Here is a 16192-nt window from a genome sequence, read left to right as displayed (position 1 = left end):
GAATACTCTGATTCTGTGCCAATTTGTTGTGATTCACTCATGTCCAGCTGTTACTGTTTCATGCTTTTATTGGTGCATTATTCACATGAATTAGACATTTTAATCACGATCACCATTACTGGAGCGCTGAATGCAGTTACTACACACATGCTTACTCCAGAAAGATTAAATGAAGTTTTAGTATTCAAAGATCCATGTGCTGTTTTGTCGTACACAACGATTTACATAATGTAAATTCTCTTGATCTTACTGATGAAGCGTGCCGAAAACTGCCCTAAAGTTTGGTTTTTTTTAACCCTTTTTTTTTACCTTGTCTTGTTATTTCCTCCACGAGCAGCGCTCCAATCCAAAAATTGAAGTCGCGACTACCTAGGGCGACCAGACGTCCTCTTTTACCCGAACATGTCCTCCCTTACCCGGACATGTACTCTTTTTTGAGACTTCAAATATGTCCGTGCCCTAAACGATGCACCTCTGCGCCACATGTAACGAACTCGCTTCACATCGCAAACACATTTTTTATTTCCTTTACAGCTTTGAGCAACACTAAAAATAAGACCGATTCCAAATAAATAAGATAAAAATATTAAGTCAAAAGGAGAATAAATGTGCTTTGAATCAGTAGCAACAAAGTTTTAGGAACAGAATTAGCGCTTTAGTCTACGCCTCGTGTTAATGGGATTAGTGATTGGGGGATATGCACGAGACAGTTTACAAAAACAGCCTGCACAGCGAGGAAAGCGATTTCAGAAAGTCTTGAACCCACGGTGCAACAGAGCAGAGCATCACCCGAACTCCTGCGCAATCAGCAAGCAAAATAACACTTCCAACATCTCCTGATGTTCCGGCATTCTTGGGCGATCCCTGACTGTTTTAGATCATTAAAGTCGTTTTGGTCTTACAGACACCATCTTGGGAACAAACGGTAACCGAAAAATCAAATCAAATGTCCGTTTCGCACTGCTCATAAACATACTCCCCCCCCCCCCCCCCATTTGGTGTTTTCTCTACACAATAAAAACGGTCAAAACGAGGCGGCGTTCCTCCAAGACCTCCAGTCTGTGTGTCTGCTGCCCCCTGCGGCTCAGTTGGCGGTACTGCCGCGTGGTTCTGGAGGCCTGCTGCGGGGGCTCAGATGGGCGATGTAGTCATTCTGGAAGCGCGAGTTGGGGGTGCGCAGTCGCTTGCGCTCGCCTTGTGTGGTGAAGAAGGCATCCTGGAAACGCATGCTGGAGGCTGTGGACTACACACACACATGCAAATTTAGCCAGACACACACACACACACACGCACACAGCCATTCATATGCAAATGCCCATGTTTCATCTGCAGGACTCCCTTTGAAAAACTGACATATCGACTGGGCGGATTATCAGACGTCTTTGAAAGCACGCACGCATACACGCACACATACATACACACACACACTGCTGTTATTCAAGCTAATATTGCTTGCCTGTATACGGCCTTCACGATTGTGATTTAGTTACCTCAAGGTCCTTTTTCATGTTTCTGTTACTGTTTCCATGTCCTGTGGTGTTCCTTGTTATGTATGAAGAAAGACAATGCACTGACTGAGGACTCACAAGGCGACCTTTGACCTTTTTAGGCAGGTCCTCATCCAGTGTGTAAATGTCCTCTCTCTTTGCCAGCACCTGAGAGCCGTCCTCAAACTCAACCTTCGAACACACACACACACACACACACACAAAACCGCTTCAGAGGTCTGCAATGCAAAAACTTCGGGTGTGCACAAGTTGGCGAGTTTCCTGCCATGTAGAGTGTGTGTGTGTGTGTGTGTATACAGCAGCAGCTCCCAGTCCGTTTATGCTGTCGGCGCACCAAACACACCTGAACCAGGTGTGTGGTGCTACTGGTTGTTGAGGTCAGGTGTGTTTTGGTCTTATATATATTTTGGAGTGTCCTGCAGACTGGAATGACGTGTGTGTGTGTGTGTGTGTGAGTGTGTACCTGATACATATAAGTGGTGTTGGAGCCCAGGTACTTGGCCCCGTAGAACAGTCCGTCGGGCCATTTGACCTGTACGACTTCCCCAACCTCAGGAGGCCCGAGGCGGGCACAGTCTCTGCTCTGCAGGGGGGCAGATGATGGAACTGAGAGAAGGCACACACTCACACCCCCACTAACAAGGGGCAAACACTCATCCCACACTAACACGGGGCAAACGCTCATACCACACTAACACGGGGTGCACGAACAGTTCCGTTAACACAGCCACCTCCATTTCTACGATCAGGTCTGTTAATACATTCAGATCCAATAATACATACGTTTTTCTTAACTAACCCATTTTGCTCACAAACCCCTACATTATAACTCGTCATCTAGTGTACGCTGTTCGCTGGTTAGATCCCTTTGTCCATGAAGCTGCACCACAGATGTGAAGCTACTGCAGATCCATTGTGAACAAAGGTTGTGATGGTAGTAAACTAAAACACTGTGATTCAGTGATCAACACAGTAACACGTCACATGGTGACACCATCACCATGGAGTTATGTGGCGACATTAAACTGAACTATGTCATGAACAATGAAATTAACACAATGAAATTAACATGTGCAGTCACCTGGACACACCATCAAGGTGTCATATGGTGGCATTAACACACATCTACTTGAACATTCGGTCACACAACCGAGATACAGAGTGGACGCTGGACAATGGACTCACCACAATGTCTTCGGGGAAGGTGTCGTTACTGAACGAGCCATCATCAAACATGACCTCGTAGAAGGTACGCTCGGTTGCCCGGGTGACACGCGAGCTGTAGTAACGCAGGTTCTTGTGTTTAGCGATCACCGTCTGACCCAAAACGAGCTCAGTTCGGCTTGCCTTGGATTTCTGAAGTGAAGGGAAAAAAAAGTGTTTTTTATTTTTCCAGTGTGATTGGTGGTTTGACTCATTATTGGTGGATTCCAGTGTGAATGGTGTTTTCTTGATAGAGAACACTGCTTGTGTAAACAGGGAAATCAGAAAAGAACTCAAAGCACTTGAAGACAACTTTGAAGATAAAGAATGAGGAAACCACACACACACACACAGTTTCAAGTAAATCATCAAGTATAACCACACAGATAAGTAAACAGCTCTAAAAGCCCACACAGAGACAGTGTTCCATAACACAGAGGGACTCGGGAGGTCTTGTTCACGTCCCACTGCCTCCTTATTCAGCTCTGCGTGGACTGCTGAAGGCCCGGCTCCGTCTGGCCCACGTCAAACACCCGCGGCCCTGTCCAACCATACCCCTGGGCTCCTCGGGGAGGTTCAGGACTCATCCCTACGTCTCCCCTGCGGGAGCGCCCTTCTCCCATCCACGGCTCAGACTCCGTATCAGGGCTCCGGAGAACGTCAGGGGTCAGAGGTCATTTTGAAACCCAGACTGACAAAAAGACTGTTTGGGTTTGTTCATCTCTCCTGCATCAAGAACTTTTAGTCGGAAACCAAACTGGCAAATGCTGGATAAATAACTGAATCGAATACAACTCATCATCATCATCAGTATTATTAAGGTGTTTTTAATCAGTCAGGTTCTGTCACTGACGGACGGGCCTGGCGTCTGTAATGCAACAGCGGTGATTCGAACTCACCGCGCCGGAGCTTCGTGATTGGTGCCTGTGGCAGGTGATGAACACCACGTACGGCCAATCGTCGGGCTCCATGGTGACGCCGGCGGCGTGTGCACAGGTCACGTGGAAGGAGGTGGGGCAGCGTCCGCAGGAGCACTGGATACACGCGCCCGTCAGCCTCTTCGTCCGGGAGCGACAGTATATGCACTTCTGCACGGAGAGAGATCACACGCTCATCTAAGCCCCGCCCCATCGTCTCTGACCTGTGTGTGTGTATGTGTGTGTGTGTGTGTGTGTAACGCACCAGTTTATATCTCTGAGCAGGAACGGCGCTGACATCAATGGGGCTCCTCTTCACGATGTCGGTGAACTTCACCTCAGGAATTCCCACCGCACACATCACGTGAGCCCATCTACAACACAGGAAAGACACCTGTAGTAGTCACTCATTCTCCATAACACAGCAATGACACCTGTAGTAGTCACTCATTCTCCATAACACAGCAATGACACCTGTAGTAGTCACTCATTCTCCATAACACAGGAATGACACCCAGAGCGGTGACTCTCTCTACAACACAAAGGGAGTGCACAGCCATTTTGGATGAGGATGAGACTTCACCTGTTGTCTGTTGTTCTCTTCAACGCCCCTCCCCTCAGATTACATAAACAACATTCCTGTTACACACACACACATATAACAAAGCAGTTGTGAATAGTGAATAACTGCTGATCAGCATTAACTGAATAAAAAATATGCATCTTTATCTTTTTATAAACTGCAGAAAATCAACTATTATACTGATAAAACACCAACATCATGTTAGGGCTGAACATGAAAAGATAAATAGGTTGAGTGGATAGTTGACTGGCTGACTAGCTGATTGGTTGGGTGATTAATTGGTTGGCTGTTTGATCACATACAGCTGTGACGTCCCAACATGAGCAGCGATCACATGTCCACTCCTGGCTTACATCATGGGCAGAGACTCCATAGCAACCTGGAGAAATTGTTTTTAAAAAAATCAAACCAGACAGGAATTTAACAAAAGCACTCAAACTTTAAATATGTGTGTGTGTGTGTGTGTGTGTGTGTGTGTGTGTGTGTATGTAAATATAATACTTAAAAAAAATAGAATTCCATTAATCCCAGACAGCTTAGATACTATAGATGAAGTGAACCACTCCACCATATAATGTGAACCCTGTTTAACATGACTATTTCAAAATGAGGACACCCTCATATATTCTAGTACCTGCAAGAACACACGTTGGGCAGCTAAATCTACCTGATAAACAATCCTCATTCAAGCAGCCAGTGACCGCCACCAGGAGGTCGTTAAGAGTAGCCGCTGCTCAATTTGTTGCTAAGCGCCCAGCGATGACTTGCAGTTCTGAACACACCCTGGGGGCGTCGCCGGTGCAACTGAATGCAGTCAGTGTTCAGCACGATTAAAGTTAGTTCGGTTAAACATGCAGCCATCCATGCTTACGGCAGTGCGAGCGCCCTCGTGTGAGCTTACAGCTGGACTCTGTCCTCTCTCCATCATTTCATCATATAGTGTCAGTTTACAATAATAATAATAATATCCCTTAAGAAAACTAAATAATAACCACATAAAACACCTGCACTTTGAAGGGGTTATAGAAGTGTTTTATAGCAGTGGGTGGGGTTTGCAGAACTGGTTGGTGGGGTTTGCAGCAGTGGTGGGTGCGGTTTCGGGTGACGTACTGGCATGAACCTGCACACAGCACCGTGCGCAGGACACGAGGGGGCTGGATCCGTCCTCCTCCAGGAGAGCGTTCGGAGGACACGACCCCTCACGGTACGCAAAGCAGATTTCAGGGATCAGTGGCTGCGACCTCACACCCGGCTCCCCAGAGCACGTAACCCTGCTTTCGTCCGCCCTCTCGTCAGGCTGCAGAAGACGAAGAAATAGACGCGAATGTCTCCTTTAACATCAGCAAATCTCATTCACATACGATTATAATCAAACACTGGGAAACCATTTAGTATGACACACTTTGGATGCGATGAACCAGAACTGAAATGTTGCATAGTAAGTTGTGGATACCGTAGGACTGGGTATTGTAGTTCTGGGTGCTGTAATTCCTAGTAAGCCTGGTGTAGGTGGACTGTGGGTGCCGTGCGGTGCTGTTACCTGATAGTACGGCATGAAGAGGGTGCAGACGGCGCAGTGCGGGCTGCTTTTGGCGGCCATGCTGTTGTAGTCCCTCTCAGAGGGGAGATGGGCCTTCCTGCTGTGCCACAGGTTAACCAGGGGCCTGGCCCACACCTCCACCTCACTGTGCTCCCCCTCGGACACACACTCATCTGTGGGCTCTAACAAACGCACACCACACACACACGACAGTGGGACAGTTAAGTCAGCGTGCAGTTCTAAAAGGCAGTGAGCCGAAGTCAGAACAGTGAATAAGTCAGAGTCAAAGAATACTGACAGATGTGTGTGTTGTGGAGTCTATGACCAATTATCTCTCTTCCTCACCCAGAACCAACTCCATGATCATAATAAGTCTGGCTTCAAACGGGCACACTCAACAGAACCTGCCCTCAAAGCAGTGATGGAGATGCTCCATGCTGCCAAGGCTAACAAGCTATCATCAGTTTAAATTCTTCTAGATCTTTCTGCAGCCTTTGACACGGTCAACCACAACATCCTCCTCTCTGTTCTTTCTAGCCTAGGTGTGACTGGCTCTGCTTGGAAATGGTTCCAGTCATATCTTGAAGACCGTTCCCATCAGGTAACATGGAGAAGATCTACATCCAATCCATGTAAACTCTCCACTGGAGTACCCCAAGGCTCAGTCCTAGGCCCTCTTCTCTTCTCTTTATATACTCGTTCCCTTGGTGACATTATTTTGTCTCATGGTTTTTCTTAGCATTGCTAAGCTAATTCTTTCCTTCCCTCATTCCGACACCCTGGTTTCTAGGCATATCCCGGCATGCCTGGCAGATATTGCTTCATGGATGACTGCTCACCAATTGAAGCTCAACCCTAGGAAAACTGAACTTCTGTACATTCCAGGAACCCCAAACCCACACAACGACCTCACAGTTTCCTTTGTTAACACCTTGTTAACACCATCAGCATCTGCTCGAAGCCTGGGTGTAACATTGGACAACCAGTTGTCCTTCTCAACACATGTTTCAAAACTGACCAGATCCTGCAGATTTCTCCTCTGCAACATACGGAGAATACAACCCTTTCTTTCACAGGAAGCTACTCAAGTGCTTGTGCAGTCTCTAGTAATCTCAAATTTGGACTACTGCAATTCCCTACTTGCAGGTCTTCCTCTACGGGTCATCAGACCACTACAACTAATTCAGAATGCTGCAGCACGACTGGTCTTCAGTCTCCCCAAGTTCTCACATGTGACTCCTCTACTACGCTCTCTTCACTGGCTTCCAGTAGCGGCACACTTCAGATATAAAACCTTGATGTTTGCTTACAAAGCCAAAAATGGACTAGCCCCTCCCCACATGATGTCCATAGTCAAAAGCTGATCTGTCCAATGAACACTCAGAACCTCAAGCTTGGCTCGACTCGAAACTCCATGCTTAAAGTCTCATGGAACACAAAGTTCCAGACTATTCTCTGTCCTGGCTCCAAGATGGTGGAACGATCTTCCATTAGCTGCTCGGACTGCAGAGTCTATTGCTATCTTCAAGCGTAGACTGAAGACTCACCTGTTTGTTGAGTTCTTAACAGAGCACTAACTCAGCAATTGCTGTTGTTCTTAAATTGTATGTCTGTCTATGGTTATTTGTGTTTCTTGGCAAACGTTTAACTTGCAAAACACTAGGTAATGACATTGACTCCTGTAGTTTAGTAGTAGTCTAAAGGGTATCTTGAATTCTAGCCTATCCATACTATTACCTAGGATGAATTCTGTGAAAAGATGCAAAGCACTTTTGTAAGTCGCTCTGAATAAGAGCGTCTGCTAAATGCCGTAAATTAAAATGTGTGTTGTGTGTGTGGTATGGGAGTGTGTGTGTGGTATGTTTGTGTGGCTCGGCTCCTGAACGTGCCATCATCGCTGGTCTGCTGCTTGACGGCGCTGGGCACGGCCCTGGCGGTCGGCTTCCTCAAGGGGTGACGCCAACTCTTGGCCGTGCACCTCTTCATCGGGGGCACGGGGTGCTGCACACAGACGGGGAGGCAGAGAGGAAGAGTGAGTCTGCGTCTGTGTTTGTGAACGCTCACAATGCAGATCTCTCTTTTGTGTGTGTCTGTACACACAGTGTGGATCTCTCCTCTGTGTGTGTGTGTGTGTGTGTGTGTGTGTGTACACTCACAGTGCGGACGTCTCCTGTGTGTGTGTGTGTGTGTGTGTGTGTGTGTGTGTGTACACACTCACAGTGCGGACCTCTCCTGTGTGTGTGTGTACACTCACAGTGCGGACGTCTCCTGTGTGTGTGTGTGTGTGTGTGTGTACACTCACAGTGCGGACGTCTCCTGTGTGTGTGTGTGTGTACACTCACAGTGCGGACCTCTCCTGTGTGTGTGTGTGTGTGTGTGTGTGTACACTCACAGTGCGGACCTCTCCTGGTTCCAGGCCTGAGCCCTCACACTCTGCCTCACTGGTGCTCTCCTCACTGGACTCGCTGCTGCCGTCTTTCTCTCTCTCTCCTGCGTCCGAATCCCGCTCGGACCCCATACCCGCGTAACACCCGTCCCGACCCTTGACCTCTGACCCCTGAGGCTTCCGCGAGCGGAAATCCTGGCACAGAGATAAAGTGTCTGGAGCTTCTTCCTCCAGGGGCTGGAGGTCCAGAGTATCAGGGAGGTCTGCTGTGGTCTCGGCCCCGGCAGGGTGCACCATGCTGGGCTCCAGGTTAGCCCAGGTCAGCGTTCTCTCTGGAGAGTCTGGGGGATCAGGAGATTTGACCTGCTGGCAGCGAGGCTCCGCCCACATGCCGTAGGGCATCGCGTCGTGGGCGTAGGCCTCCAGCGCATCCTCGGATCGGGCCAGGCCCGCAGTCAGCTCGGGCTGCAGGCTCTCGATCAGCACTGCGGGATTCTGGGAGCTGAGGTTCTTCCAAATGGTAGAGGAGAAAGGCCTGGGGTCCTCAAAGAGATCGGAGGGAGTGAGAGAGGCGGGGCTGGCAGAGGCCCCGCCTTCTGCATCTGCAGGCAGGAGGGTCTGGCCGCAGGGGCTGGCGGGGCACTTGCTGGACAGAGCGGCGGGAGATGACGTCAGCTTCATGTCAGCTGTCGATCTCGAGTGTCCATCGCTAGTGAAGCCACACCCAGAACCCGTCCCACTGGCTGCAGGAGAGACCCCACCACCTTCTCCCTCCTGGTTGGCTTTCAGCCGCCGCTGAGCTAACAAACCAGGAGCCGGCTGCTTCTTGTTGGCGTCGGCGCTGGGGAGAAGCACGTGGTCACCGTCCGCTTGGAACGTGTCGGGGCACCAATCAGGATAAAGCGCTGGAGGACACACCCCGCTGAGACTGGCTGGCGCAGGAGGGTGGGACTGTTGCGACTGGAGCGTCGTCTGTGACGGGACGTTTGGGCCGTCTGTCGACAGCTCGTCGCTAGCCTGGACCGCGAGGGTCAGGGAGGGCATTTCCGACACCAAATTCAAGGGGTTACACGCCTCGTCTCCCTCTGTAAACTCCGGGGTCAGGAAAGGCATGTCCGAGGAACTCACGGGCTGCACGCTTCCAGAACGTTCTCCCAGGGTTTCTGCAGCAACTGCGGAACAGCATTTTGAACCGCACCGGCTGTGGGGAGGTTTCTCTGGGTAAAGTGCGGCAGACACGGTGCCATGGAGACCGGAGGCCTCGCCCCGCCCACCACCGCTTTTCGGCGAATCGTACGGCAAGCCCTTACGTGCCACAGCACGTGAAGGCCCACACGGTCTGGTGGAGGAGAGGTTCTCTGAGAGCGGCTCAATGATTGAGAATTTGGCAGCGACTGAATTTTCAGCAGTTCTTTTGGAGTCCGAGGTCACCTCCATACCAGACGCCACAACGTTCTGCATGGAGGAAAGAGACTCTCGGGTTTCTGAAGGTTCCTGTCTGAAGGTTCCTGTTTCTGCTACAGGGTCCTGAGAGGTTGCAGGGTCACACTGGGACAGCTCCGCGAATTGGGCATCAGGGGGCGGGGCTTGAGGGGCGTCATTACATTTAGAAGACTGGGCCAACAAATCATTCTCCACACGCGTTACCTTGACAACACAAATTTGTCTACAAGGCCCGGCAAGCCCTGAAAATCAGAAAAAAAGTGAATAAGCATTCATTTAAACGTGAATATTCATTAACGCATGAATATGTATTAGCTGAGTAGTACTGAGGAAAGTCGTGCGTTGTTTAACCTGACAGGTGCAGCGCGTCACTGGATTTGCTGTCGTTTCTCGACTGCTCCGCCTCTTTGTCGTCGTGACCTTTGCGCGCCGACCCCGCCCTTGTGCTCGTGCGCCGACACCCCTCCGCTGCCGGCGTGGGCGGCGGCTCCCGCGAGGGCTTCAGCCGCTTGGATCGAGTCGAAGGGTGACGGGTGCTGCTGTGGGACAAAAAGGGGCGGGACGGAAAAGGCAAAGCGTGAAAAAATGGCGGGAGACCGACCCAGAGTTCCCGGGGGCAGAGGAGGTGTGGCGGTGCCGCACCTCTTGGCGGAGGGCGTGGCCCGGCGACGTCTCTGCAGCCAGGCTTGCAGCTCGGGGGTGGAGCTGGGCGTGGCCAGGGTGTGGTCCAGCGAGCAGGTGTCTTTGCCCTGGAGCCAGGCCTGGTAGCGGTCCGGCTGGAAGTGCCTGACGAAGGGGTCCATGGAGATCTTCACCATGTCCTTGCTGCAGGAGCACTGCGCATAAACGAAGGGCGGAGTCAGGGAGGGCAGAGCACAGAACCTTCTGGAGATGTTCTCTGGAAGGGACCTCACACCACCTGCACCTTGTCATATAGGGCAGTCATGGCCTGGTGGTAGGGAACTGGTCTTGTGACCAGAGGGTCGTGGGTTCGATTCCCAGACCTGAGGCCATGACTGAGGTGCCCTTGAGCAAGGCCCTTAACCCTCAATTGCTCACTTGTATAAAAAAAGAGATAGATAAAAAAAAATCTAAGTCATTCTGGATAAGGGCGTCTGCCAAATGCTATAAAATGTAAATGTAAAATGTCATCTGACACGCGTTTTGAGGATTAGCCAATGAGGGTGTACAGACAGATGAAAGCACCGGATGGTGATGAGCGTTTCTATTGGCTGTCCCCTTCCCCTTATTTCCACGCAGCCTACGGTCTGCATGTACCTGAGTGGCGATCTTCCCGTAGTCAATCCAGCGGATGCTGGCGAAGTTCGTGGACTCGGCACAGTTGAAGCCGTGGTTGAAGCCGGCGTGGTAGCTGTACGGAAACGTGATCATGAACTCCCCTGCCTCCTGTGTTATCTACACACACACACACACAAACACACACAGTAAATCACCGCAAAACATTAGCCCCATGCGAGCATATCAAACTGACTGAATAGACCAACTATGACTAAGCAAATATTCTGCACCCTTCCAATGGTTTACATACTTGCTGAATTAAAGCAGACAGCAAGAGTCAGAACGTGAACTCTTTGGACAGCTTATAGTGCAGGTCACGTCATCCTGTGACATCCCTCTCAGCGGAAAGGACACGGAAAGGACGCACGTGTCCCGCACATCATCTCCGCTCACGTGACGTTCCTCCTACCACCACGCTCCACATTTCTACTCCAACGTGCAGTAAGGTGGGGCGGCTGGTGGGCGGGGCTGGCGGCGAAGGCTTACCCTATCGAACGGGATGCCAAACTTCTTCAGCACGGAGGGCGAGATGAGCGTCATCTTGTGCCGCAGGAACGCCTCGCAGCTCTTAAAGCTGTTGGGGAAGAAGCCTAGAAAAGCAAAGGCCACCCTGAGATCAGGACAGGTCTGATTACATGTCTGATTACACATCTGAAATGGATGTGTGAAGGAAGCATGAAGCGTACAGACTCTCTGTGGTTCCAGAGCCTTAAAGGACGGTGTGACTGTGTGGCGGTGTGACTGTGTGGCGGTGTGACTGTGTGAGGTTAAGTGCAGTAGCAGCTTACCGACAGCCAGTCGCTCCAGCCTCTTTCCATGTTCAGGAGGAATGGCGTACCTGGAAATGTCAAAGGAACACGGCTCAGAATCGCAGGTCAGCCAATCACAACCATGCATAGGATGTTGGGAAGTTGAACGACATCTCTGGTCACCGCCTACGGCCAGGACACAGAGGGAGCGTGGTCAGGACACAGAGAACGGGGCGTGGTCGGCGTACCAGGACTTGGGCTCTCCAAAGTGCAGGTAGTTGATGCTGTAGAGGTCCATGTCCTCGGTGTGCCAGGGGAAGCTGGTCTTCCACATGCCGAAGTAGAGGTAGGGCGTGTTGACGCCCTGGATGGACACGCCACACTCCTCCACTATCACGTCCAGGATGGAGTCCAGGTGCCCGATGTTCCACTCGTCCACGTCCTTCCGTCGGGACACACGCACACTTAGTGCACACTACCACAACCTCACATTACACATACCAAACACTTGTCTCAAGATGAAAAGCCCTCATTAAATTCCCGCCAGAGCGGTTTCCTGACTCTCTTCAAACTTTTGAGGGCACCACGGTAACTCCTCACGTCATCAGAGTTCTCTGAGCACCACGGTAACCCCACACCTCATCATACAGTTCTGTGAGCACCACGGTAACCCCTCACCTCACCTCTGAGCACCACGGTAACCCCTCACCTCATCATAGAGTTCTCTGAGCACCACGGTAACCCCTCACCTCACCTCTGAGCACCACGGTAACCCCTCCCCTCACCTCTGAGCACCATGGTAACCCCTCACCTCAGAGCACCATGGTAACCCCTCACCTCATCGTAGAGTGTCCCGCTCACATCTGCTCCATATATGGGTGGTACAAATGTCAGATTCTTCCAATACTTCCTTTCTAGGTCTTCATAATTCAGGTAGCGTGGAGTGCAATACCTGCAAAGGTAAAAAACAAACAAAATATTAGAAATGTGTGGGTGTGGGTCGTCTGTCTGCTGCGCTCGGTTCTGTTGTACGCATCGCGTGTGGTTGTACTGGTTCAGTCACAGGCCCAACCTGGACTGTAACATCAGTACTGGATGGACCAGTGTGGGCGTGTCTCCTACTTGTCACTGTTGGCCAGCCTGCGAAACTCCTGCACGCTGAGCGCTTTCCTCTGAATGTTGTACTGGGTGAAGAGCCCTGATTGGCCAGCCACCATCTGCTGAATTGGTGCCTGGATCATGAGGTCATCGATGTCGTCATAGCTGCGCCTCGGCTTCCAGCCCTTCGGTGGAATCACCTGCGAGGACGGACACACACACACACACACACACACACACACACACACACACACACACACACACACACACACACACACACACACACACACACACACACACACACACACACACACGGTTAGACGCCCATGGACGAACTATAAAATTCTCCATTACAACAGAGTTACTTTAGCAACATGTCGGGTAGCCCCTCCCCTCATGATGACCCCTCCCCTCATGATAGCTCCTCCCCTCAGGCACCTTGGCTAGGCCGGCACGGTGCGCTCCACAGGACTCCATGTGCACCAGGTACTGGTTGAAGTCCCGAAACTCCTCCATGCTGGGTCTGAAGGTCATGATCTTGCAGGAGGGGTTCACGGAGGAGTTCGCCCCAGCACCCGCCATCCTGCTGTACTTGCTGCAGCACCACCTACAGGGCAAAGAGCGCAAGAACACACCAGTGGAATACTGGACTGTTATTTCAGCAGACTCCGAGAAGCTGGTGGCTTCTTGTTATGATCACATTCCACATGGGACGTGGTAGGATTAAAATACTATTGGTTAAAAATAAGACCACCCATTGGTTAAAAATAACACCACCCATTGGTTGAATATGCCACATCTTACATTCAGACAGGTTTTTTTTTACACTTCCTTCTTCATTAGTGTAGACCTAGTGCACGATTACCTGATGAGATCACAGATCTAAAAGTTCTGCAAGAACCGAAGTCTGAGCGTATCATACAGACACACTGGCCCTAAACCTTTTAGTGGTTTTATAACAGTTATTTGAGAATAGAGGTGATGTGTTCTGTTCTTTTGGCATAAAGAATCTAACCAGCTGCAATCTGAATGAGCAGAATTTGTCTGTCATCTTAATTATACCGTTAAAAAGACCATAACAATAATGAATCTTGCTGACAATAAATGCATGGATGAGTCTGCCAGGGATTTGTTTTGACACGGAATCTTTCATTTTCAAGTATTTCTACGTTAGTTAGTGCCGATTTACTAACGTGCTTTGACACGACTGCTAAGACGGAGATCAGAGTGCATTAGTACACCAATGTCACAACCCGGGTTTTGTTTTTCTTTTACTACTGCTGTGATCAGTTCACATCACATAAGTGCATAGTTCATTCTTAACTGCTTTGTTTATGACATTGCATGATATATGGCCAACAACAACACAATATAAAACGGTAGTCTATTATAACCCCCCCCCCCAACACACACACACACACACACACACACACACACACACACACACACACAGCTCTCTCATCATGGATGCATCTCCATAATTATTTAAGGGTAATTTTACTGAGGGGGGTTTCAGAACAAGTAGCTAGGCGTGTGTTATTGGCATAGCCCCGATGTGAGGAGCTCCTCAGCTGTGAGAGGCACCACAGCCAGCTCAACATTCCTCACTGCACATTTGAGATGTTGTGCAGGCCACACTAGTTGGCCCCCCCACTACAACACCACAACAACACATCCTCTCCCAGACGGCCCAGAAACGAGACGAGCAGCTCACATACAGCAGCAGCACCGTTGGGGTCTCTAATAATGCTGTAGTGAGCAGCAGTGTGGGGACAGTGAGCTGCTGGACACACTGATGGCCTCTAACGGCGGCTAGCTGGCTAACTGGCTAATAATGCAGCATTTATACAACACTTGTGAACTGGATCACCGGCGGAGACGGCAAACCTCGCTGTTCGGCGACGTGTGTGTGTATTTTGTAACTATATTGACCGTCGTGAGGGCACGTACCTGTGTGTTTGAGGAAGTGGGCGCGTTGTTGACGCTGCTCCCTTTAAACAGCCCAGCTGTTCCCTACTTCATGACTGCCTGCTCGTCTCACACGACTCCCTCTCTTCTTCTGCCAGCCGCCCGCGGTGGCGCGGTGTCGTGTGCTGCCACCCAGCGGCGGGAAATAACACCACTAACGTTTGTGTTGGGTTGCTGTGATAAAGGAAAAAAAAGAATAAATGTATTAAATGTGCAAAAATGACAAACCAAACGCCCTTTAAAACAGGAAGTGTTGGGGGGGGTTTAGTCTGAAGCGGAAATTGTTTTATAAACTCATTTACTTTCCTTCACTTCTTTATGGAATTTAAAATGATGAAATAAATATTTCTTGAAGATGATGAATTGAGGTATTTTGATAGCAAGAGCAGACTATACCTGAGAATGTACTATGAATAGGAGGGGGGTATTTGTTATTTAGTCTTTAGCACAGACTCGAAATTCTGTTCATTCTGTGAATTCCCGGTGGATCTGACAATGACGGAGATGCTACCCTTGGAACACAGACGAGAACGAAATGGAACAACTTCAAAGGGCTATACTGAATACACACACACACACACACACACACACACACACACATATATACACACACAGGCACACACGCACACAAACAAACACACACACACACACACACACACACATACATATATACACACACAGGCACACACGCACACAAACACACACACACACACACACACAGAGGCACAAACGCGCACAAACAAGCACACACACACACACACACACACACATGTCTATTATACTCAAAATAAAACATTTGATGTAACTCCCTAAACCCCAGGATAGGGAGTAATGTATGAATGCTTAGAGAACTGAGATTCATCCGCAGTGTGTAGAAACCTTGTGTGTTTGCCCACTGAATGGTGACACATATCGGCAGAACCATATACCATGCAGTTGTCTGAAATCACTTATTTATATTACAGATTATAAGAAGGGCAGGCTCATTGAAATAAGCCTGGTGTCCTGAGAACAGGAAGAATACTGTTCAACTTCCTGGGTCATCACAGTGGGCTCCGCCCCTCTCTGACATTCATATCCATCAGTATCTGTAGTCACACAGACTCGTCAGGTCATTCATCCTATCAGGGTCCACAAATTAAGGAAATTGGTAACATTTTATTTTGATTGGTCCAGACCTCAAACCAAACCACTGAACCTTAACTTCAAACCAAAACTTAATACTAAACCCACATTCTTGTCCTTACCCTAACCCTTACCCTAACCCTAACCTGATCCAAAATACAGTTTAAAACAAGTTGCATAATTCTGAGAAGTTCCTCAAAAAGAGAATGCAAACATGGTATGTTTTATATACGTTATGTTACATGGGGCTTATCAGGTTAATCTATACAGATATGAACGTAGACACTCCAAATAAAGTGAAAAATAACCAGTGTTTTCAGATTATAAGCAAATCTTATTTACAAAGTTAATTTACAGTCTCCTGATTAATCTA

General features: G+C 49.4%; 1 protein-coding gene across 3 annotated transcripts; it reads right to left on the bottom strand.

Moving 5' to 3' along the window:
- Positions 1-504: 504 nt before the first annotated feature.
- kdm4c (lysine (K)-specific demethylase 4C) lies at positions 505-14815 on the bottom strand. 3 transcript variants are annotated; one of them, XM_077017507.1, is made up of 22 exons: positions 14677-14815; positions 13165-13333; positions 12751-12926; positions 12466-12580; positions 11877-12070; positions 11668-11717; positions 11366-11469; positions 10859-10996; positions 10223-10416; positions 9932-10119; positions 8144-9822; positions 7641-7752; positions 5752-5933; positions 5322-5508; positions 4514-4590; positions 4212-4267; positions 3894-4002; positions 3611-3799; positions 2694-2864; positions 1972-2091; positions 1491-1679; positions 505-1243 (listed from the first exon to the last, which is right to left on the bottom strand). In XM_077017507.1, the coding sequence occupies exons 2-22, from the start codon at positions 13306-13308 to the stop codon at positions 1085-1087; spliced, it is 4533 nt and encodes a 1510-aa protein (XP_076873622.1). In that variant the 5' UTR covers positions 13309-13333; positions 14677-14815; the 3' UTR covers positions 505-1084. The 3 variants fall into 3 exon arrangements, with proteins under 3 accessions (XP_076873622.1, XP_076873642.1, XP_076873631.1); XM_077017527.1 differs by having other exon boundaries at positions 1587-1679; XM_077017516.1 differs by having other exon boundaries at positions 9932-10116.
- Between the last annotated feature and the right edge of the window lie 1377 nt (positions 14816-16192).

The sequence above is a fragment of the Brachyhypopomus gauderio genome, chromosome 1 (assembly GCF_052324685.1).
Source record: "Brachyhypopomus gauderio isolate BG-103 chromosome 1, BGAUD_0.2, whole genome shotgun sequence".
In the NCBI taxonomy this organism is placed as follows: domain Eukaryota; kingdom Metazoa; phylum Chordata; class Actinopteri; order Gymnotiformes; family Hypopomidae; genus Brachyhypopomus; species Brachyhypopomus gauderio.
This window is presented reverse-complemented; position numbering and strand designations above follow the sequence as displayed.

Bases quoted from the DNA above. Each gene is read 5' to 3' on its own strand.
- kdm4c (XM_077017507.1), bottom strand. From the start codon at position 13,308: ATGGCGGGTGCTGGGGCGAACTCCTCCGTGAACCCCTCCTGCAAGATC. The intron at 12,927-13,164 runs GTGCCTGAGGGG...CCGTCCTCGCAG, and splicing joins ACCGTGCCGGCCTAGCCAAG to GTGATTCCACCGAAGGGCTG. The intron at 10,997-11,365 runs GTAAGCCTTCGC...GTGTGTGTGTAG, and splicing joins TTGGCATCCCGTTCGATAGG to ATAACACAGGAGGCAGGGGA.